Source organism: Silurus aristotelis (genome assembly GCF_946808225.1).
Source record: "Silurus aristotelis genome assembly, chromosome: 8".
In the NCBI taxonomy this organism is placed as follows: Eukaryota; Metazoa; Chordata; class Actinopteri; order Siluriformes; family Siluridae; genus Silurus; species Silurus aristotelis.
Window position 1 is genome coordinate 8,324,081 of NC_139581.1, and position 26,212 is coordinate 8,350,292.

At 37.6% G+C, this 26,212-nt stretch overlaps 1 protein-coding gene across 4 annotated transcripts in view; it reads right to left on the reverse strand.

Moving 5' to 3' along the window:
• epha4l (eph receptor A4, like) overlaps positions 1-26,212 on the reverse strand; it is a 45,037-nt gene that overhangs the window by 6,313 nt on the left and 12,512 nt on the right. For all 4 annotated transcript variants that reach the window (XR_014534585.1, XR_014534586.1, XM_083547847.1 and 1 more), the window contains exons 4-12: positions 16,555-16,710; positions 14,825-15,160; positions 9,437-9,561; positions 8,473-8,632; positions 7,695-7,806; positions 7,535-7,584; positions 6,416-6,529; positions 5,149-5,334; positions 1,511-1,572 (exon numbers count right to left, since the gene is read on the reverse strand). Coding sequence is in view for 2 of the 4 variants with exons in the window: in XM_083547847.1 (XP_083403973.1) it covers positions 1,511-1,572; positions 5,149-5,334; positions 6,416-6,529; positions 7,535-7,584; positions 7,695-7,806; positions 8,473-8,632; positions 9,437-9,561; positions 14,825-15,160; positions 16,555-16,710 (1,301 nt within the window). In the remaining 2 variants the exon portion in view is untranslated. The remainder of the gene's footprint in view (positions 1-1,510; positions 1,573-5,148; positions 5,335-6,415; positions 6,530-7,534; positions 7,585-7,694; positions 7,807-8,472; positions 8,633-9,436; positions 9,562-14,824; positions 15,161-16,554; positions 16,711-26,212) is intronic.

Sequence of the window (26,212 nt, forward strand, 5' to 3'; positions counted from 1 at the left end):
GTATAATGTGAGTGCAGATTCTGAATGAAAAATCTTATTTTTAGGATAAGATGGGTGATTTGGTGATGTAAAAAGTATTAAAAAAGAGTATTTTTTTATCAAATAAGAACTAAAACTTTTAAATAATAATCATAATTATTTCTGGTTTTTAGAAGTTAATTCTCAGTTGGATCACAAAATTATTTCTCACAACACGAATGACCATTAGATTGCTATGTGCTTTTTGAACATCTCATTACACATTTGTTCCCCATTTGCTGTTATAATAAGCACTTCTCTTCTGAAAAAGGTTACACTATATTTTGGAGTTTTAGTTAGGAGCTTGTGGAGATTTGTGGTCATTCAGACACAGGTGCATTAGTAAAGTCGGGTACTGATGTAGGGTAAGGAAGCCTGGTGTACAATTGCTTTGGGGTGCTCCAATTCATTCCAAAGGTGATCAGTAGGGTTAAGATCAGATATTTATAGCAGGCCACTAATCTTCCACTACAACCAATGTAAAATATATCTTCTGGGAGCTTGCTTTATGCACAGGGGTTTAGCCATGCTGGAACAGATTTTGGTCTCCTAGTTCAAATGAAGGGAAAATCAAATGCTATTCCATTCACAGACATCCTATCCAGTTGTGTACCTCTAACTTCGTGGATTTGGGGAAGAACCACTTATTGCTGGAAAAATCTGGTGTACCTTCCTAATACAGTGGAACCTCGATACTTGTGACCTTGACACTCGCGACCTCGATAGTTCACGACTTTTTATTTGGAACCGGACTGAGAGTAACGCACGAAACATCTGAGAGTCCGCGAGAAGCCACGAGTCGCTTGGAAGTCTGAAGTAACATTTCAAGTTTCGAATTTGTACTAATAAATTACAATACATTTTATTATTGTATTATTCATTTAAAGTAGTTAATAAAACATTTATGACAAGTAATTCACAATTTCTGTTGAGTTTACAGTACAGTACATGTACAATTCCCCTTCGAAAAAAAGGAACCATCAAAAGGAGAGAGTCAAAACTTCGCAATTTTTTTTTACGTATTAGAGGTCATAGAACGTAACCCCCACGAGTATCGAGGTTGCACTGTACTCCTGTCCATAGTTTACATCTAGTTTACTTACAATAAGCATACAATATTAAACCTTTGGGGGACAATTTATGTGGTACTTATAAACTTATACTTAAATAATTAACTGTCCAGTTTATTTCTATGTGATTAATAGTACAGAAACCAAAGCTTATTTACCTTCCTAATTAAAAAAAAGTCAACAATGGCTTGAGATTTATTATATTATTCTACTTTTATTAGCATTCACTGGGAGATTAATTGAAAATGAAATGAAATGAGTTTCTTCAATAATAAAGAACTACTGTAGTGATGCCTAAATAACCCTTTATTATTGTTTAAATTGTACCACCTGCTATCCAAATTCCAGAAACCTTACTATATGTTAAAGTATAAAAATGTGAATTTGTTCTCATACACATGTAGATACAGTGTCATACGTACTCTGAGAAACACATCCAGAGAGCCGTTCTCCATGTATTCAGTGATGATCATGATCGGCTTACCTGTCAAATGCAAGAAGCGAAATTGAATGCCGTTTGCAGGTCACAGTTTAAACAGAAACATTTGACTCTAAAACCAACAGACTTCATAGCATAGATTTAGATGTTTAACTGAAAGGTAAAGTTCAGATTTTTGAAGAAAATGTTTGCTTTGCGCTGTATACACAGAAACACCTTGTATTCGGTAGCTAGCTAACACTCCCTATGTTATCCTCAACTGAATATTACCCAAACCCGCCCAAATCAACAAATTCCTTTTTGTTATTAGAAGGCAAATCGACACCAGATACACACGCTCATACAAAAACACACACTTGCTGCGGCCTCTCTGACTGACAGCTGCTTAATGGTGCGTCTGTGAGGAGGAAGTGTAGCTAAGGAGGCCCAGACAGACACATTGTCAGCCATCTTTGTTGCCGTTGGCCTCTCATGTGACCTAAAGGCAGATTTGAATGACAGCTCTTCCAGAGGGTCGGAGCAAAAGCTAACCTTTGAACCTGGTGTCTCCTCCCAGCCTGGATTTCCCAGACACACCCTTTTTTTTTATCCTCGACATCAAAAAGACAAATACAATATTTGCCACGTGTGGTACATTTGTGTGTGTGCATGCGAATGTGTGCGTGTGTGTGTGGTGTGTGCATGCCCGAAAATTGCCCACGAACTCAACAGTGAACTCGTTGTTAACGAAGCATAAATAAGCTTTGAGCATTAGAGAGACTAAGACAAAATATGAAAGAAAATGGCACCAATAAATTATCACAATAAGGCGCAAAGGAGCAGAAGTGTAGTCTAAACTCCTGCTGTGGTCTCATTTCCATATTAAGATTTAATTTGCAGGCATTTACATTATGCAAATTAAGTATTCAGATTTGTTACTCCTGCCACAAAAAGCTGCACACTTGCGGGAGGTGTTTTAGGTTTCTGAGGGGCATGAAAAGCGATGAAAATTAAAGCACTGATCGTTTTCATTAAGTCTCTGCCCGGTTTAACCTCTTACCAAATGGTACGTGTTGCAAATAACTTATGAATAACATTTCAGCACTTTTATCAACATGAGACCAGATGCTCGGAGGATCCCAACTCTTCTAAAAATATCAGAAATGGATTGTGTCAAATTGACATAAAAAAATTATCAATCTGTTTTCAAGGAATGTTCTTGCAGACGAATTACTCATACTAACAAACTGAGTAACTGAAATAAAATTTGTGCAATGATTTTAAAAAATAAACGTTGAAAGCTAGCTGATACAAAATAACATATTGCAATGCTCCGTTGTTAACTTTGTGTGTGTTAACTTTCATGTAGTCTCAAAAAAAAGCAAAGGTTCCTATTTAGAACACTAACAAGCATAATAAAAATCATGGGTCATCAACAGCACTCAAAACAATACTGTAGCAGAACCAATTAAAAAACTGGCTACAGTTCAGCAGTTTCGTTTTTCCCCCCATGAATAATTGCAGCTTCTGAAGCAGTTGTGCATTTCTGCAGCCAATCAAGCTCAAAAAAACAACCATATTTTACCATACTTAGCACGCTACGCTAATGTAATCGTACGAGTGGTTTTGCAGGGGGTGCCTGAATTTCCTATAACTTCACAGGGACATTTTACTGTGTGTACACTTTACCAGTTCTCTGTGTATGCCATGTAAAATTCTATTTTCTAGAATGGAACCATTAATACAGTAGTAGTAGTGACATCATCAGTGGGCACAGCAAATGATTTTCAGGAATATAACTTAAAATTGTATGACTATCATTTTATGATCTTATACTTGTGAATGTATATCGTTATCAAAAGAAAGAAGATATACAAAATCTTTTAACCGCATGAATATACAAATCACTGTTAGCAGTTTTTCAACATGTTATTAATTGAGGGTGGCTTCTTTGGAATATATTTCTGCTAGCAGTGCTAAAATAAACAGACATTTGGCCAAATTTGTGACCTGATATATTAAAATTCATAACCACACTCACAACTGTGCAGTTTGACTAAATGTTGAACATATTCATTATAACTACAGTCTTGTTGTTGTGATACGACTTAAATGTACCCACTATCCACCCCCTCCCCACCCCCCCAGTCACAGTAGTAATTTCATTCTAAAGAGTTCATGACCTGATAAATGAGCCTTGTCTATAAGTCCTGCTTTCATGTACCATGTCTGAAGGGTTAAATCTAATATAAAAAAAATGGTATTTTTTCTCAATAATGTTTGTCTTTTAATCATCAATTATCCAATTAGCTGACAAAGTTATGGCTTTTTATGCTTGCTCATAGATACCTGAAAATAAAAAAAATAAAAAAAATTCAATTTCTTGTTTAAATTATATACAAGCTGTTTGGACTAGTTTGTTTTAGACTGGGGTTTTAGCAGAATGTTGAAAATGAAGCTAAAAAATCGAATATATAATACCAGAACAACAAAGCTGACAGGAAAAAGTATTGCCACTGCTAGTGTCTACATGAATGTAACAAGGGGTGAGAGGAAATATGTCACACTAGCGTGAAATGTCACACAAAGTGTGAAAGTGAAGCAAATGTGTTAATGAGTTCACACAGCGGCTGTGAGATGGACATGAGGTGTGGGGTGTTAAGTGGTGGATATTAGGTAACAGACTGACCCCAAACCCTAAACACATTAAGAACCACTCTTATACACTCTCTTTCTCTCTCTCTCTCTCTCTCTCTCTCTCTCTCTCTCTCTCTCTCTCTCTCTCTCTCACACACACACACACACACACACACACACACACACACACACACACACACACACACACACACACACACGGCAGGGCTGAAAGTTATAGACACATATAGAATGACACTCAATGGCCCAGCCCCCCTACCCCCAACACATTAAGAGCCACTCCACTTGTTGCTCTCTTTCCCACACACACACACACACACACACACACACACACACACACACACACACACACACACACACACACACACACACACACACAGTGTTGTATGCTATAGGGAAAAGCTATAGGGTGACAGTCAAACACATTTAGATGTGACACTTTGATTAATGGCTCTGAAATGCTACCGGATCTTCTGGGCTTTTTACAACACCTACAGCATCTGTCACTAACATGAGGTATGCGTGTGTGTGTGTGTGTGTGTGTGTGTGTGTGTGTGTGTGTGTGTGTGTGTGTGTGTGTGTGTGTGTGTGTGTTGTGAAGTTGTGCATGTACAAGTGTATGAATACATCTGAGCTGGAAAGAAAGTAAGAGTAAAGATTTTGTTTTATTGAGGAACTCACACACAAATACACACACACACACACACACACACACACACACACACACGTACAGCTCTAAATAAGTATGCTAGCTTTAAATAGTGTAATATGGTTATAAACCTGTAATATATCAGACTCTCTATAACATGTAGTGATTATATATAGTGAATAGAACGTGATTTGTGATAAACACAATCTTATGAATGAATAAATCATTTTAGTCTGCCAACTTGATCTTTACTCCTTTAAAAATCTGTGGAATGGGAAACATCTATAACAATGCATGTAAATTATATTGAAGAGTATGAAAAGGGGGTGGAGACTTACACATAGTGACTACGCCCTCCAAGCGGATAATGTTGGGATGATCAAACTGGCCCATGATGCTTGCCTCGCTCAGGAAATCACGTCTCTGCTGCTCAGTAAACCCGGCCTTTAGTGTCTTAATAGCCACACACACCTCACGCTTGGTGGGGAACTTCAAACGGCCGCAGCAAACTTCACCGTACTCACCTGCACATACACACTTGGTCTGTCAGAATATATTTTACTTTCTGATTCTGATTTTCATATACATTTATGTATACATAATGTTGACATTTGATTCTTTAAGTGTTCAAAACCTATTCTAAGATATAATCGAGTGATTATTATGTTATAACCTATGTAGTGAGCCTATTTAGTGAATACAAAGCAATCTGAAGTTTGAATTAGGGCCCATCTTCTTCTTCTTCTTCTTCTTCTTCTTTCGGCTGCTCCCATTAGGGGTCGCCACAGCCGATCATCCGTCTCCATACCCCCTGTCCTCTACATCTGCCTCTTTCAAACAAACTACCTGCATGTCGTCCCTCACCACATCCATAAACCTCCTCCTTGGTCTTCCTCTTTTCCTTTTTCCTTGTGGCTCCATCCTTTCATTTCTAATCCTGTCCATCCTCTTCACTCTCAATCAAATCTCAACATCTTCAGCTCTGCTACCTCCAGCTCCACCTCCTGTCTTTTAGTCAATGCCAGGTACCTAACCTCCTCCACCTTCTCCACCTCTTCTCCCTGTAACCACACCACTCCACTGCCCTCCCTCTCATTCACACACATGTACTTTGTCTTACTCCTACTTACTTTCATTCCCCTTCTCTCCAGCGCATACCTCCACTTCTCCAGGCTCTTCTCACCCTGCTCCCTACTCTCACCACAAATCACAATATCATCCACTAACATCATGGTCCATGGAGACTCCTGTTTGACTTCGTCCGTCAACCTGTCCATCACCACTAAAGTTTGGATTAGGGTACAAACGAGTTAAAATGTAGTGAAATATATGTCACTTACTCATATTACTGCTGGTAGTAAATACAATTTAATTTAAAACATAAAATGGACGTACACTATTTGTGCAAAAATAATGATTTTAAATAATACATAGAAACTTTGAATTCCTTTTGTATGTTGTACCATATAGTTACAGCCTCATTCATCTTCAATCATAAATGCATTAAACATCATGTGTGGTTGGTAATTAATGGCTTTAAAAAACTGACATACACAAAAACATTTGCAGCTGCACCATTAAAGCTGAATAATGGCAACCACTTACCGACTCCAATTACTTTTTCAATCTTGATGTAGGAGGCGTCAATCTCCTTAGCAAACTCTCGGATGGCTTGGTTCGGGTCCTCATAGGTGAACGGGTCAACGTAAACCCTCACTCCTACATCATACACACATACAATAAGATACATATAGTACCTTCATTTCCTGGTAGTAGGTCCTATTTCACATAACAATTGCTAAATTTTAATTTGTCTTATCTGATTAGCTTCAGCTCTTCTATTAACACATTTCATCATGCTACCACTTTACATCACGGAACCCATTAGTGCTCTTTATGTTCAACTCAATCCAGTAGAAATTAGTGATATTCTAAAACACCTAATACAAATCAGCAGCTCACAGCTGGACTTAGTGTGTTCCACTGTTACTAGACTCAGCTAAGCATATTTTCCCTGTTATAAATGTAACTCTCACTTAGTCTACTCCCACAAATAGATCTACCAAATCAGAGTCAAGCCTCAGACATCACAGCAGCATAATCACACATTACTCAGTACAAACCAAAATACACATAGTGCATTTTAAACAAGGTTGTTTGTAACACTTGAAGACCATATAATGTACCATGCCAGACACGTTCAAAACATGTGCCATTTAAACTGTTTCAGATACCGATATACTCCAGTACCAGATAACCCCAAGACCTGATGATATACAAAACCAGATAAACAAAAACCCACTTAAAACGCAGGACCTGATAAAACACAACCAAAATTAGAACACGACCAAAAACAACACAAAATCTGATGAGTCACAGATAAAACACAGAAACCGAAGACCTGTATAATCAGACCAAAGAAGATACAGCAAGAACCCCAAAACTAGACAGATCCAGATAACAGCAAAGCAAATAAAATCAAGAATCAGATCAATCTAAACCAGACACAGTCTCCAACCAGAATCATTCAATGACCAGAATGTCCTATTGTCCATTTATAGATTACACGCAAGTTTTAGACCAAAACATTATAAAACCTGAAATCTCCAGATAAAACACAGAACCAGATTAAGTCTAGCACTTGATAAATTCTAACTCTGAATAAAAATGAAGCTTATTCCTGTCCTTAAATATTCTGAATGATTTGTTTGCACTGACTTGTACCTGGTTGGTGCTTTTCTTCATCTTGCTTGGCTTTGCTGTATTTGGCCCTCCTGAAAATAAACAGTTAATTTAACGGTTGGTGCACACAAAACACACAATATACACAAAGGACACACACACACACACGCAGAGAACACACAGTAGGGTTACAGGCACACACCTCTTTTTTATGAGGAAGGCACAGGCGAGGATGAGGAGCAGAACGACGCTGCCACAAGCACACAGCAAAAGAATGGTGGGGTTCATGCCTTCTCCCACCACAGGAGACGGTACTGTCAGAGAGAATTATTATTATTTATTTTTAATCTCCTGTCCTTTAAATATACTTTTATTATATGTTGCTGTCAGCTTTACTTAGATGTATAAATAATACAGTTACAGGTGAATGTTTAAAGTTACTTTTATACTATATTCTTATCTATAGCTGAAATCAGGGTTAGGGCTATCTATCTATCTATCTATCTATCTATCTATCTATCTATCTATCTATCTATCTATCTATCAAGGTAGTTTTGCGTACATGTAATATTTTAATATAAACTTATATATGTTGTGTAATTCTCATGTTATTCTATTGCTGTCTATTTCATTCGCCAGAACTAATTAGCTGACATAACTTCTTTCTTTCGGCTTCTCCCATTAGGGGTCGCCACAGCGGACCATCCGCATGTTTGATTTGGCACATGTTTCTAACGCAACCCTCGCCATTTATCCGGGCTTGGGACCGGCACTAAGGCTTGTGCAACCCTAATGTCTGGGGTTGGTTCCCTGACCGGGGATCGAACCCGGGCCGCTGCGGTGAGAGCGCCGCATCCTATCCACTTGACCACCAGGGAATAAGCTGACATAACTAAATTGTTAAAAAGGGGTTAGTCGCTGTTCACTTCTATGTTATTGGTCGAACTTCATATTATGAGTTTCGTTCGTTTCACACTAACCTGAGTTGGTCATGACCTCCAGTGGAGCGCTAAAATCTCCATAACCGGCTGCGGTGCGGGCACGCACGTGAAACACATAGGAGGTTAATGGTGTCAGGTCCTTTATGTTAACACTGCGAGACATTGTCTTTACAATACGGTAACTCCTCTCGTTCTGCTCCTGAGAAAGAGAAACGAAGGGTAAAGGAAAGAAAGAGGAAGGTTACAAGTTCATAAATGAAGAAGTCTGAGGGCTATTTTCAGGCTTGTCAACACCTCTTTCCTGTTTATACGATAAGTGTGTCCTCAGGAGACACAATTTCCCAATGCATATTTATAACGCTGTGTGTGCTCACTATTCTGCTTCTTTGTGCTTTAGATGGTACTCAGGAAGTGACTCATCATGTTTTCAGACTGTTTACATTACAGTTACTAGATAATTGATTATAAAATTAGGTGAATAACCATATGTTTGTAAATGTTTTCCTTTTTTTTAGAATCACAACAAGGCAGCTCTGGTTAGATATGCTTTCTAATTAGCAGTAACCTACTCAGGTAATAGTTTTGATAGTTAATTAAGTTAATTTTTGTTACAAATATATAAAACAACGAACCTGATAATACATAAACTAGAGTTTCAATTCTAAAACAAGAAAGTCTTGTGGTAACTTTAGCTACACATCCATTGTCAGTGAAAGCAATTAAATTCTAACCTGCTAGAACTAAAAGCAAACGCATAACGTCTAAATTTTATACAGAAGTGCTCTGTGTTCATGTCATTTGTTTTTACAAGGTAAATTACTTAAACGAGGCAGCTCTCATTTAGCACCTGAGGAAACTTTAGCTAGACAGCTTAATAAATCATCATTAAATTTACTTCAAAAGTGAACTGCAATTAGAAAATCAAACACATAGCAGATATTCTAAGGTTTTGCATTATTTTGTCCAGTAAAGCAACAGCCACATCTTCCATCAATCCTCTAACCTTTTCGTAGTATTTGACCTCATACTCCAGTATGACTCCATTGGGTTTATCAGGCTCCTGCCAGAAGAGTATAAGAGTGTCACGGGTGACGTCCTTACTCTGCACAGACACCACTGTCGATGGAGCTGCATAGAGAGATAGAAAGACACAAGTTAGAGCGTTCTGTCTAAACAGAGTCAGAAAAGAGAAGTTCTTACATCAACCCCTGAGCTGAACTCGGAATTCAAATGCTAAAACCACTTTTGTTGTTGTGCTAAACCCTGTTTTGTTCAGGGTGAGAAAGTCAAACAGGAGACTGAGGGGAAACTGTCTCAGCTTTAAATCTCGAGACGACACTGAGGCCAGAGTTTCATCTACACAAACACACGTCAAAGAAAAGCATGTTGTAAATGTGTGTGCGACCGAACATTTCCTGTGTCTGTCAAGTATATGCTAATGAATCATGAATATTTCTGAATTTAAAAAGCTGAATGAATTCATAAATAAATGCATTAAAATGACTAACATAAAACTAAAATATTTGTAAAAAATATTCATAAAAATGTCTAATAAAGATGAATTTGTTCATTTATTTAGACTTTGTTTTTGATATTTTATTACTGTAATACTTTTTTAAAATATGTAAATAAATTTGAATATTTTATATATAAAATATATTGTCTATAAATGAATAATCAAAGTGGTAGAGTGTGAAATAATTTTCTATAATAAGTACACATTAAGCAAAATTAAATGAAGTCAGAAATTTCCCAAATAAACATTTATTACAGTGTATAAGAGTGATATTAGCTGTGGTCGTATTGTGGTTTGTGGTTTTGTATAAACAGACCTCTAGATCCTAAGAGACTTATTTAGTTTTTTTGTTTCTGTTAGTTATCTTTTTTTTTGTTGTTGCAATTTTAACGATTCACACAGGCGCTTCAGGTGGCATGACTGCCATCCAATCATCCACATGGAGTCAAATGTTTCAACCTCAAACCACATTTCTCTTCCGACGCTTCATGTTTCTCTGGGCCTCAGGATTTGTGTGTTTAAAACTCTGTGTGGTTAAAACAGCTCCTTCTTTTCAGTCTTAAGTGTTGTGCGTATTGAACACTCGGCCCCTGGCTCCCAGTAGTGACAGCAGTGTGGCGGCTATTTTTCAGCTAAGCACATCCATCTTCCTCTGTCGAGGCCGACAGACTAAACACGACTTTGGCGTCTCCTCACTGGGACTCAGATGAGCCCCTACTGGCTCAAAACCCAGGGGTCAATGCCCTCCCCAACCCCCAACACACACACTCCTGAAATACACATCCATCATTTAGTCTGCTTTCACAGATATGTATCGGTAATCGAGTTTTGTGTGTGTGTGCGTGTGTGTGGGGTGAGATAATGTTAAAGTAAAGATGAGAGATTTTGGGTTTGGTCAAGTAACCTGAAGAGGAGAAGAAAGAAGAGCAACATACACATGATGCATATTCAGAAGATTACACTTCTAAATATAAGAAATCAACAAAAATTAAAATTTAATTTGTTCCATAAGCCATAATGACATTTGTTTTTTTTTTTTTTTCTTTTCAAGTTAATCTGTTCATCTATTTGTGGACTTTTGACTTAATGTTTATTTGTGAAGATCATATAAGTTGTTCCACCCTGATATCAGAGTTAGTGTGTAAAATAAGGGTCTAAAATAATGGTTTTCTTGCTAAAAACAAGCTCACATGTGAGCTTATGAGCTTAAGCCCATATGATATAAAACATCCAGTTTGATAGCATTAAAGTAAGAGGTTATCATTGGCAATAAATACAAGGGGAGAGGTTTTCTGCACCCTCACCATTCATCAAGTCTCTAACAACCAATAATTGCAGAGGTGAACAAACATTTTGGATGCTTCAGTTTCAGAGAGTGACTGAAGGCCGGTTTCCTGTTCAGATGAAAGCGTACATCAGACTAAAATCAAATCAGGCTTTGATCCTGTAAACTGCTTGAGCCAGTATTATTGACACTCACCCATCTCAAGAAGCTTACTATTGATCAGTCTAGCCGTTCCAGACTGATGTTCGTTTTGGTCAACTGGTTTTCTTGGATTATGTTGGCATTTTTTATTATTTCGTCATGCATCAAGACATAAGCATTAAATAAATATTTAAAAACATGCATACGATGTATTCTTTGTAACTATTTAAGTATTTATTTAATATTGTTTCAATTAATTATGGATTAAAACAACTATTTAACAATTATCAAATTAGGTCTGCATGCTTTCCCTGTGTTCTCAAGGGTTTCTCCCAGCTTCCCTTGTTTTTTCCAACCTCCCAAAAATTTGCTGGTAGATCACAGTAATTGTTTGGTGTCTCATCCATGTTTAAAAAAGATAAAGAAAAATCTGTAATTTAACTATTTCCCGATGGCTCTCTCCATATCTACAGAGAAAAATCCGGCAATTATATAAACAATTCAACATATTTTGTTTAATCAATTATTTTACGTAATCCTAAAGCTTCTTAATACCTTGTTTATTAATTAAAAAAGGTATTTGTCTGTTTGTTTCGCTCTCTTTTTCAGCAAGTTTTCTTCTGCCAAAACTATCCAACACATCCAATGTGATCAGTCCTCACTCATATGGGTTTTAAGTCCAAAACCACAGCATGCAAGGAGGTGCATAAAGGGTGGAGGGCAAAGCTCAAAATGAGAAATGGATGATTCTACAGGCTCCTGGACTTAATAGGCATGGCCTAACATGAATATTAAGATTGCCTACTAAGTGTGCCTTTTGGGACAGTGTGTATGCTAGCAATGAGGGCTACAACAACTAATCGATTAAATCGATAATAATCGATAATGAAATTTGTTATCAACGAATGTCATTATCAATTAGTTGGGTTGCGTGTGATGGCAAGAGAACACAGCTGCTTGCAAAATGGCTGAAGCATAACTTTGGGACAGTTGCACCAGATCTGTTGTGTCGTGACTCGTGAGCATCGGGATTAAATTCAATTGAAGCAGCTTTACTATGGCTTTACTACATTTAAATGCTTGTCTATGCATACATCATTTAGTTAATATACTACTTTAAATTAATTATATTCTATCTTCACAAACAAAATGTCGGTGTATGTTTTAAAGCATGGTTGTCAACTTGCCATCTGCAATTATCAATTTAAAGCAATACAAATGTTGATTTACCCAATTTACATTTTGCATTCTGCTTTTTCTTGTGTTTGTTTTTATTTTTATAGAAAGAAACAACCCAGCATGAGTGAATTTGTTCAAAGGAGAAACCCCCCATGATGCAGCCCTCGACAAGCAGCCACTATAAGCTTTAAAGTACACATTTATACATAAATACTCTGAATTAGTGTTCTATACATAGTTATAATAAGCAAAACAGCTTATTTAATATTTGTTATCCGATTAGTCGAATAAGAGGGAAAAATCATCCGATTAATCAGATATCCAAATAATCGTTAGTTGCAGCCCTACTAGCAACATTTGCGATGTAAATTTACCATGTGGCATGTCAGACTATTATAACTACTAAAGTACCGTTAATAAAAACAAACAAATAATTATATAAAAATTTGTCTTATTCAAATGTATGTTTCTTCAATGTAATATCAAAAGACCTAAAAAATTAAAAATAGAGGACATGCAAATGCAAACACACACACACACTGCACAATCCCACCTGTTGAGAAAAATCAAGCTGCGTAAATAAAATTGAGGGAGTGTAGGCTGGATGTCGCACACAGCTGCCACACATTTTCCTTCCAATCTCCAGAGATGGCGGGCAGGAAAGTATACAAAGCATATGCAGAACAGGAGACATGAATATTCAAATCTCCTTCATGAATAAGCAACAGTGCGGCCCACCTACTTGCCGACTCCCACACTACACGACTTGTGTCTTTTGTTCATTCTTTAAACCTCATTCACGGAGCATGCCAGTCTTTTTATATTCTCTTTTGCTTCATGCATGTGTCTGAGGCAATGTAGATGACACACACACACATACACACACACACACACACACACACACACACACACACACACACACACACACACACACACACACACACACACACACACACTCACACACTCACAGACTCACACACTCACACACTCACACACTCAGACAGACAAATACATACCATAGAAAGTCAATTTTTGGACGTTTGGCTGCTTGAGCTGAAGCTTAGTGAAGTTGATATGGCAAAGCCACAACTTAAAACCTAACACCTTATAGCCTGAACCATCACAGTTACGCCTGAGGGTGATTTATGAGCATTGATTGTCACAGAGGGTTCCGGATTTCCCTCTCGCACTCTGCTTCAGCTAGAAACCCAACACGGCTTCAAGCGTGCAGGCTGACACACACTCGAACACACAATGTACTGCACTTACAAAAACACAAAGGGTGTAGTAAATCTAAAATGAAGGAGATTTGGCACAACATGTGAGATACAGAGCTTGCAGTAAGGCTGCAAAGACATCATTTGAAAGCAAATACATCATTCAAAAGCGAAGATATCGTTAAAAAAAAGCTATAGTATAAGTATAACATGTCTCCTTGAAAATATTTCGGTCAAATTCAGAGTTCGCAAAATATGTAGTGATTTATTGGATGCATATTTCTCCAGCAAATATCTTCAAATTTCACTAATATACTGTAAATCACTAAAGTGTGTTGAAAGTAAGTAAAAAATAAAATTTTGGAATTAGGAGGCTTTAAGTTCTCTTGTTCAACACATCTGTGATTGTAATATTCAACAGCATTTCCTGAAGTGTTTTACTGAAGTGTTTAAGTATTGACATTATTATTTTTTTTATCTGTTTAGATTTGCATATATGTTTAGGAACATTTGTGAAACAGTGATACTGTAAACAGTAGTTCTTACTTATGCCTGCTTTTTCCTCTACTAAAGTTAACACTAATAATAATAATAATAATAATAATAATAATAATAATAATAATAATAATAATCAGCTTGTTATTGTAAAAAGTAACCTAAGAAGTGCAAAGTCTTCTGTCAGGAAGAAGCAGAAAACTGTGCTGACGCTGGAGAAATGGTAAAGAAAAATCTTAGTCTTACATCATAGTGTTATTAGATTAGAAGTCCACCCATGCATTCTGAAATTTGGTATGTAGCAGTATGAATCGGATTTGATCAATCGTCTCCATTTTTTTTTAACCTTCCCGCAAATTTTTTTAAATTAAATTATTGATTCTATTTTTAGAAATGAGAACAAGTAACCTTAGTCAAACCACGACAAACTCTAACCACGACAAAGCCGTTACAGAGGATGAAAAAAAGACCTTGAATTTGCTTCTAATAACATAAAATAAAATAGTTTAAGACTTTGCATGCACAAAACACACACACACACAAAACATAGTGTCTCACCAGCCTGGTTGGTGGTAAGCATGATGGAGGCGGCCTGCTCGGGCTTCGGGTTGTGTTTGGACACTCCGTTCACAGCCCAGATATGGAAGGTGTAGTTAGTGTGAGCCTGTAGCTGGTGCACTGATACTCGAGTGCCGTTAAAACTGAGCCTTTGGGGGGAGTAGTGCACGCCGTCACCGCATGGTACGCACCGTGCTGATGTCCATGTGCACCGCTCACATAACACACTGTAGGTAAGATCACGACGGCCGCCAGTGGACAGCGGCGGACTCCACTCCAGCAACACTGATGTCTCGTTCACACTGGAGATCAGGTGCTGAGGAGCCGAGGGGGGACCTGAGAGAGACAGAGATAGGGGTTATTTTGTGTGTGTGCATGTTAGTTTATATATAACTACTTATCTATTAGAAAGTTATTAATTTATTATATTATCTTTCTCTCTTCTACACACACACACACACACACACACGCACACGCACACACACATGCACATACACATTCCACTGGCGCAACAACTTCATTTTTATATGACACTGAGGCTGATACCTACTGAGTTTACAACAGAGCCATTTAATAAGGAGAAATTCCATACTCTTATTGAAACACACACACACACACACACACACACACACACACACACACACACACACACACACACACACCAAACTGTTTGGGCTGCATTCCATGCACTAAATTAACACCCTTAGACTGAGCTGCAGCTTTTGCACCAGTCGAGACTAACGTCTGTAAGTCATGGTATAAATACATGGTATGTAGGCCAATCACTGAGACCCCGACTTACTAAAATATCAGTACATCCACAAAAATGCATATGTTGCTTTTCTGCTAAAAACAAATCTAATTGATTTCAGCAATCAATTTGTGAATTATGAATGTTCTACACTGGGTTCTCTACATAGAGGTAGAAAATATAGTGCAGTGCTTATACAAAAAGATTAAATAAGCACTTTACGTGCAATGTGAAGAAACCTGAAAGTCACTTTAAAAGCAACAGTTGCAGGTTCAAATGATTACTACCAAAGGGCAGGTATTAAATTTGCACCCGACAGTTTCTGACAAATGCATACTATTCACTAAGACGATGCTATATTTAAAGCATATTTAAGTGCAGCAGATCAAACAAATAACACACAAAAACACAAATATAGATCAAGAGTCAAGTAACAACATTAAACGCTTGCAAAAAACTCTCCATGTTCTACGTATAATAGGAGCTCTGAACATAATCATAAACATGAATCCAAGTCAAACCTGCACAGAGACTCATAAAATCACTCAAAAAATCTCACTCATTAATAATCACTCGGTCGCTTTTCCTTTTTTAACTAAATCACTTACACATTCACTCTCTTAGAAACTTGCAGACTGACTTTGTGGCTTAATCACATACTCACAAACTTACTCATGCATTGACTCACTGTCTCACAGACTCACTTTCTGACTTGCTGACTCAATCTCTCACTCATAGACTCACTCAAAAAAACTTACTGACTCAAGCACTTGCTCAATGACTCACTGACTCAATTACTTTAATAACTGAAGCACTCATCAAAAACACTGACTCACAGTGAAACTATGGAGTCTTTGAAATCATACATCCACCTGTGTTTAATCAACATTACTATGCACTGTATGTGTGTGTGTGTGTGTGTGTGTGTGTGTGTGTGTGTGTGTGTGTGTGTGTGTGTGTATGTGTGTGCAACACTTACGTGTGCAGGCCATAGCTGGAGAGTCTGTTTCTGCTCTGTAGTAGCCTTTATCACACTCACACGCTGTGGAACCCTCTCTCATGGAGTAACTGTTCGGAGGGCACTTAGTGCAGGATCCATCTGTAGCCAAAGACCGGTAATATCCCACCTTACACACTGTGTGTGTGTGTGTGAGAGAGAGAGAGAGAGAGAGAGAGAGAGAGAGAGAGAGAGAGAGAGAGAGAGAGAGAGAAAAAGAGAGAGAGAGATATTGGTTTATCAAACAAAAAGGAAGATACATATGTGCTTCAGTGTTCTTGGGAGACATTGTCCTGCAGCAGTGACCTCATCCATCCTACACAGAATCAATTTTTTTTTTACACGCACACTTATACACTGTCAAATATATAAAAAATTCTGTTCAAATATTTATATCATTTATTTATCATTATAGGTTTTTAAACTTGTCTCCAAGCCCCATGTTTTCCTGACACTGCTATACATGAAATCTACTAGACAAAGAGATTAGATGAAGGAAGGAGCTTTAGGTGGGTGGGTGGGGGTCCTAATGGTGCAGGTGATGCGTAAGGAATCCTGGGTATTTTCACAGCACACAGGAGTGTATAAGCTAGTCTTAATTTACACACACACACACACACACACACACACACACACACACACACACACACACACACACACACACACAAACACACACACTATCGACTGTCAATTTATTACTCAACTGTGTATATTACAAAGGAGAATAAAGCATTTAACCTGCTTAATCTAGATGTGTCAGTGTAGCTCATTCCCTTCACTCTGTATGTGTGTGTGTAAATGATGTTTGAATAATGTAACAAATGCCAGATCCTCTTCTTTTTGTCTATTTAACATTGCTCTGCTTCATGTCTCCCTCCTCTCACATTCCTGCCATCACTGTCACACACACACACACACACACACACACACACACACACACACACACACACACACACACACACACACACACACACACACACACACACACACACAGAGCACTTTCGAAAGCTCATCAAATGTTCACTATAGTGGCCCTCTAGCAGACAAAGGCGTCCTGTCTGCTTTCTGTCCTCCTGCAGTGTGTCTTTAACTGGAGATGCTCTCATGCTGGAACCCTGTGCACTCCATCCACTCTTCTGCTCTTTCACGCCTTTAATCTCCAATGCTAGATTCTCCAATACCCCCAAACCCCCCAGCACACAAACACAAACACACACACACACACACACACACTCACACACACACACACACACACACACACACACACACACACACACACACACACACACACACACTTTTTTCCCTCTGCACTCTTTCTCAATCTCTGTTTAAAAAGGGATCATACTGTTATCGTGGACACACAGTTATCCCCTTTACCTCAGTCATGTTTCAGTCCAGAAGCAACTGCTGCATGATTCTGTGCTTAGGACATGAAGTGAATTACACAGCTGCTAATTCTTTTAGACATAAGTAAAGAGTATCATTAGCAACCAATGTACCTTATAACACAATTCAGTCCCGCTGGAGTAAGACAATAGTGTATAACAACATCACTGAAACAACTCAAGCTGAAATACTAACGAAATACTCAAAGCAGTCACTGGATGAGCACAACATTAAGCTGAAAGCAAAATCAACATTCAGATGAGACTTTCTAAAATAAAATGCCACTCAAGATGCAAGCAATACCGCTCGGAGACATCTCGTTCTTTTTGTTCCCTCCCTTCCTGCTTTTATCCTTCTGTCACCAAGCGGTTTCTCTTTACCGAAACACAGACATTCAGATGCTTATGTGCTGTATAGATCCTAGCGTGAGTTAATGTGAGCAAGACAGTGCTTTGCTTTCTTTAGACAGAAACACATGGATCAGTTTCCTCTCCTCGGGTCAAGGAAGATCTCTGCCATTTACCCTTAAATAACCTATAATCTCTTTCGTCCTTTATTTCTAGGGGGAAAAAAATGCTTGATTTTCAGCAATTCACAGGAGACGTGCTGATAATCGGATATGCAGTATACTGTGAAATTCGGCGCACACAATACCGTGCTGTTCCCTTTGGATACAGTGGGTTTATCTGGACAGCGGATTGTCTTCTAAGTTTCCATATTGGGCGTAAGTGGTTTCTCTGTGGGGACATTTTGAGTGTCTCCATTTCTTGAACGTTTTCACAATTGAAAGACGAACATCCTGACTGCATGCCATATAGTGTTTGTGTCACAATATATAACTTTCAAAAGTGATTACATATTCCATTCCAAGACACAGACGCTCCCCACTTCACGAACTTTAACTTTACGAACTTGCGCGGATACGAACAAACCTGTCCTCAAAGTGAAATTTGTTCGGAAAAAAATTACAATCGGAGGAGAGCTGCCACGAGCTAGTCATCGAGGGCGAATGAATTTAGAAATTTATTTTTTATTATTTCGAATTGTTTTGTATATTTTATTGTTTATTTAATAGTATTTCTAGCTCTTACATCATTAGGAGATATGAGTAGTCAATAACGAAGAAGGTAACAACATTTTACTAACAAATTTATGGTACGAACAGTCGTTCGGAACGTAACTCGTTCGTAAGATGGGGAGCTTCTGATATAAAAGAAAAGCCGAATCTTTCTCATGGATATAAAGCCTATATCATTAGACAACATTCTGTCTAGATGGTAAAGACATGCCAGAAGAATAGATTGCTTCGGGGTCGTTGTGTGAATAGGCTTTGAACTTATCCTGATGCAAAAAAACCTTCTTTACACACCCATTTTAAGTGAGACATCGAGCAGTTTCCTGTGCATGACAGCTGTTCTACCAGGCTTTAGCATCTGATTAACGATTAGCACAGGCTCGGGGGAAGCAAGCGCATGAGTGTGATGGATGAGGAACATGCGGCCAGCGAGTCCCATCACTCTGATTGATGAGTCTCTCAGACCCTCACGTTAACCTTGACCTCCATCTACAAGCTTTATCACTAACTAAATCATGAAGGCTAGTTAAGCATCAACGCTGCGTGCATCAGTGTAAAACCACCTAGATGAGGCCAACGTCTTCTAATGGCCTGATACATACAAAAATGCCCCCCTACACACACACACACACACACACACACACACACACACACACACACACACACACACACACACACACACACACACACACATACATACAAAACCACACACTCATGTTAAAAAAAATCAGTTCCATAATCAATTTCATAATAATATAGGGACATTTTGATGGCCACAGTTCTTGATTGCTTTGCAGGGACAAGATGGTTCAGCCTTTTATGGTCTCCTTGTAAAGACATTCTGATTGTCTCTTTTGATTGTCTTTTTAAGGGATATTTTAATAGTCTCCATTTTCATCTTTGTCAGGACATTTTATAGGCCCTGTTTTGCTTGTTTTATTTTTTATTTTAAATTTAGCACTGTATTCATTCGGACTTCTCTGATATTTTATTTAGAGATATTCTGTGTACCAGAGACTGACTTTTATCAAAACACACCACTAAAAACTCCAACCTTCTTCCCAAAGTGAGCTCCAGTAGATGTGTTGGCTGTCTTTATTAGCCGCACTGAATTCACTAGTATTCTTGGTGTTTTTTTGGCTTTGTTATGTCAGGTAGCTCTTTACATAACCAACTGAAACATTGTTGTGCAATTTCCTTAAATTAAACAAACTTTATGTTCCTTTCAACACGTAGGCCCATTTCCCGGCCATAAAGATACAATGAACTTATCTCTGGCACAATCTACTACACCCTGAAATAGGCAGCCTATCAGATAAACGTTTTCATTTTAACGTTCTTTCGCGTTTCGAGCTGCCAGATACAAAAAGAATAAAGTGATTGATTCACAAGAGGCGTTTGCCTGTAGTTTGCTTCCTTTGTGGTGATGAAATTTGCCCATTTACCTATTTCAATAGATTCTGTGTAGATTATAATAGCCCCTATTTTTTAATAATTATAACTGGTGATATAATCAATGTTGTCTCTCTCTGGGGACATGCTGTTGGCCTCCATTTTCATTGTTAATTTAAGGGGGAATTTTGAAGGTGCTCAGTTGAAGTTGACTTTGTGGGGACATTTTGATAGTCCCTGTTTTTGAGGTATTTTACATAGTCTTTTGTTTGTTCCACTTTAAGAGGACATTTTCATGGTGCCTGTCTGCAGTATGGCTTTAAGGGGACATTTTGTAAGTTTGTAACTTCATTTTTTTTTAGACATTTTAATAGGTGCTGTTATTTTGATGTTGCCCAATTAGAGAATGAATTTCTATGGATATTTTGATGAGCCACAGATTTTTCAGCACATTTTCATAGCTCCTGCTTTGGTGCTCATTTGTGAAGTATTTTGTGTGTATCTTTCTAAGAACATGTTAATGTTCCTTATTTTGTTGGTCAGGACGTTTTGGAGTGTGTGTGTATGTGTGTGTGTGTGTGTGTGTGTGTGCTTTGCTTTGTGGCAGTTTGGGTGTGTATCTGGCAGGATATGTTTCCACTGTTAAAACCAAAAGATCCAGGCTACTATTCTTTTGTAACAGGAAGCATGTAACAAAATGACATTTTGTCTCATTTTCACACTCAAACACACATACATACACATACTCCAGTGTTTCCAAGGACAAAAGTCTACAGCTGGTATAACAGAATGTCATGTTTAGTTAAACAGTGGCTTGTTGCTAACTCCTAGCAGTTTATGACCTTAGAAAACCAGACAATAAATAATAATCAATGCACTGTAATTATGTATCACTCATTCTTTATCATAGTCAGTTCAAAAAAGTTTAATAAGATTTTATATAATATTATGACTCCTTAGGTAGCATGTTTTGGCAGAGGTACAATCTTCTAAACTTCCTTATTTTGGACAGAGTACTGCATAAAAAGCGTTATTATATTTTATAAAATATTATTATAACTAATTAAAAGATTACAGATAAATCAATGGCAAATGGTAAAAATATTTCCATATGACCAACATAAATCTAAGACAGACTTCAGCTATCAAGTCAATGTGATAAATCTAACATTAGGGCCTCTTTAACTAAAGCAATTTATTACACTAACAAGTAGAGCTTGACTGATTGATGGGCCGGCTGATTAATCTGACCGGATTTGGTCATTTTTAAATTAATTGGCATCGTCCTATTGTGCTGCAAATTAGGCTCAATATTAGACAGGCGCATGTGTCTTTGTTTTGCGCTTTTGTAGAAGAACATAATTCTCATATCAGGGAAACTGGAAGCACTACAACAGTAAAATTCTAAAGCAAGCAGCATTTACACCTGCCGCAATTATTACTAACGGATCTGTTAAACTTATTTTAATCATGCCTGCTAAATTGGGGATAACTGCGTGTTTTTTTTTTTTCTTGTGTGTTCATTCACTAAACTAATTAGCCAATCAGAGTTCTCGTAGTTGCCGACAAGCTCCATTGCTGATTCCCCACTGATCTTCCCAGACGCCCGAGCGTTAGCTTGGTGTGTCCAGGGCTTTGAGATTTTATCACTCATTCTAAATCTAGCCTAAAATAATTTCATTGGTTAAATATGATGTTGCATTTGGAGAGAAAATGAGAGTAAATTTTGGGAACCGTATTGTTAGCTGTAGTTTAGGCTACAGGTAGGCTCAAATACTAAAACCTGGTAACAAGTCCACTGATTGGAGAGTTTTGTGATGTTCAGTTAATGTTTGATTTAAGCAATGTTCTGTATTATGTCTTATAATTAAATAGTATTATATTTTATGTGATAAAGGGGAGAAAAAAAAGAATATCAGTCATCGGCTTCCCTGATTTCTAAATATCGGCATCGGCCACAGAAATTCCATTTCGGTCGACCTCTACAAGCAAGCCATAAACCTTAACCATACTAATATCAGCAACTTTATGAACACATCCACAAATGTATGCTTAATTAAATACCAAACAAAATATGAAACTTGCATGTTGACCCTATTTCTCACATCTAGGGCATACATTGTTCCATTATGACCAATACAAACATTATTTTAAGTTTTTTTTTTTTTTTTTAATAAAGAAAAAGATTTTAGTGTGTTCATTATAAGCTTAACATTTAACTATAAAGTAATATAATAAATTTTTTTATCTACAATATAATAATGCTGAAGCTTATGGTTGGATAAAATTATGGTATTTAATAAAATACTTTATCTTACAATAAGCAAACCAGTATATCAATGTGTGTGTGTGTGTGTGTGTGTGTGTGTGTGTGTGTGTGTGTTGTACTTGCCAAAAGAGAAAAGCATTCGATTATATAAGAAGGCTATCATAGAGAGAAATGGTTATATTTAGACTGTTTGTTTAGGTAATCTACGGGAAATGCGTACAGATACAACAGACTGTCTGTGCCTGGAACACCTTGTATAGTGTGTGTGTGTGTGTGTGTGTGTGTGTGTGTGTGTGTGTGTGTGTGTGTGTGTGTGTGTGTATATATAAAAGAAAGAAAGAAAGAGAGAGAGAGAGAGAGAGAGAGAGAGAGAGAGAGAGAGAGAGGGATAGAGAGAGAGAGAGAGAGAGAGAGAGAGAGAGAGAGAGAGAGAGAGAGAGAGAGAGAGAGAGAGAGAATAACTGTAGGAACTGTGGGTAGTAGTGGTGTATATTGTAAACTGTTAATTCCTCTCGATTTAAGCACACCCATTGTTAATTCTAAACACACCCACTCACACACACACACACACACACACACACACACACACACACACACACACACACACACACACACACACACACACACACACACACAATGTTTGTCCTTTGAACCTTTAACCTCTAATCTCTAATTATTTTCCAGAATCCAATATAAATTCAATAATCAGTTATACAATACACTACACAATATACAGCATCCAGTAATATTTATAGCATACACACTTACTGTCACTTCCATTAGCTGAACATGCAACATGTTTGTGCAGTATTGTGTGCCTCTTATATAAAGCCTATACAATTCAGCATAAGCACAGCTGTCATTTACAGGTCCTTGTTTCGGTCATGTGAAAATCAGCAGAAGCACTGTGTGTCCTCAGAGAGTATGCGTCCCTAATACTTTACTACATTATCTTATGAGAGTTCCATGAAAGTTCGAAATTAGGCCTTTATTTCGGGAATATAGTTACACAATCCTGTAAATGAGCTGTTGTGAGAATCGAAACTTCGATAAAGCATGCTAACGTCTGTGTGTGCTAGGGTGGGTCTATTTCATTATCCTAAATAAATAACACCACATTAAGTTTTTCTGAGTACTGTGCCATCAGTACTTTTAAAAATATCTCTTTTTTTTTTTCTCTGAAAGAATAACCCTGTGAGAAAAATGTCAAACCTCTTCCATTTTAAATATTGTTCCTTAAAAATAATCAATATTTAGTGTGTATTTACAGTGGCACGGTTACTTGAGGATGTGTTTTTCCCAATACCCAAAGTGTGCATGTTGCGTGTGTGTGTGTGTGTGTGTGTGTGTGTGTGTGTGTGTGTGTGCGTGCGTGCGTACGTGCATGTGTGTGTGTGTGTGTGTAAGTGCGGTTGTGCGCAATGAAAATAACAATGACATACTTCTGTGTTCTAGAGGATGGGTGTTAAATAGCAAGCATTTGGGGCATGTCTGTGTGTGTTCGTATGTATTTATGTGTGTGTGTGTGTGTGTGTGTGTGTGTGTGTGTGTGTGTGTGTGTGTGTGTGTGTGTGTTATGTGATCTGTGGGTTGATGGGAGTCAAATTTAGAAGATGTCAAACCATAGCAACGACACATATACAGTACACATACCTCATATCTATATGACTGTATATTGCTTTACATCAGAACACTGCTATGCTCTAGCAATGCTGGTTTATTTCTGTCTCATTCAAGCACATTTTATCAAATAAAACCTATGTGTAAAAGCTTCTAAATTCAAATATTAAAAATTCAACATGCATAAAGTTATCAATAACGTAAATTTTTTCTAAACATAATGTGCAAGCGATTTCAAAAACATTTCCTTCAAACTTACTCCCCCCCCCCCCCCCAATCAAAACTACTGCATTAACAGTTTCCCATCCATATGCACTTTTGTTTGGCTTCCTGGACGTATATATTGACTAACAATTAGAGACAAGTATAGAAAATACAGGATTTACCAACCACTGTGAAACACTGTCCCGGTTCTTAACATGATTCTCTCTTAGATCGTCTACACAGCAAGCGAAGTCTTAATACGTGCGTCTGAGTGCAAAAGAAGAGTATTTTAATGAGCTGTTGTTTCCCATCAAATGCAGACATCATGTTGTTCTTTAGGACTAAAACAGACCCTGTCTCCTTCTTAGTCTAGCTGTGCTAATTTTCCTGCTGTGTGTCTGGTTGGTTAGTGAGTAGTGTGTAGTGACAATCCTGTGACATCGCTTCAAATGTGCAGTACGTTTTTACCGTTTTAGAGTTTTTTTGTCGTTCACTAAAGTCAGTGTTGATGTTTGTTAAGTCCTAAAATTCTTTAGAAATTTGGTAAATAAGCAATTATTGAAGAAAATCTACTAATTCCGTTGCGTCAAATCCTTTGTAATCATGCCAGTAAGCGTTTCAAATGTTCACCACAAACCCTCATAAGCACCAAAGCAATTATCGTGATATGAAAGGTTTAAGACCAGCACATGTCTAGTCAAATACCAAATCCAGCTGTGTTTTGTCAGTGTGTAAGATGCGGGGAAATTACATGTCGAGAAATTCCACTCTTTTGTAGCTCACTGATCCTTCTCTGCATTATGAATGCGAGAAAGAGACTAAATAAAAAGACCACCTACATCCTCCGTTTAAAAACTTTAAGATAGACATCTGAGAGGGAGAGACTCATCAGAGCCTACTGTTAAGAAACAGAGAAAGCGAAAGCAATGTAATTCGCTAGTACGGTCATATCAAACGCAGTCACGGGAGCTGGTGAAAAACAAATGGATAAAAACTTCAGAAACCCCCCTATCTTCTCTCTCATTTATTCCTTTGCTCTTACCAGACAACTGTTGCGACAAATGTATTATGAATTTTCCAGCCTGTAAGATATTTTCTCTTTTTATCTCCCTCTTTCTGACATCTTAAGCTAAAAAGTGAACTAATATACAATAAAACGTGATCATTTCAGTTAAGGGTCAAGCTAATCCAGTGTTATTAGTAGTTTGCTCATGTAGGGTTTTCAGTACTTTTTTAAAGTCTAAATCCTTCAATCCTTTGGACCATGATTGGAAAGATCATTGCTGTCTTCAGTGACATACAAATAAATTTTTCGAGATGAATTAGGGAACAGGATGACAAAAGGCTTCTTTTGGAAAAAAAAAAGCTCTGTAGCCAAATGTGACAACCTGCAGTATACAATCTGGAACCCCACCAACAGAACCCCTTTAAATCTAAGCAGATTATTGCAATAGAGCTGGTATTAAATTTAATTAAGCAGAAATGTACAATCTTACATACATGAAAACAAAAGTTTTTAATAAATAATTTTACGTTAAAGATTTGTAATACGTGAATGCCCTTTTCTGATCTATAATACAAATGCCGCCGAATTTACAACATTGTCATCAAATAAATCTGACATTCGTATAAATCTGGCAGTTTATACTTTATGTATTTGATCTTGAAATGAGCTCTGTCCCCGATCCAGAAAG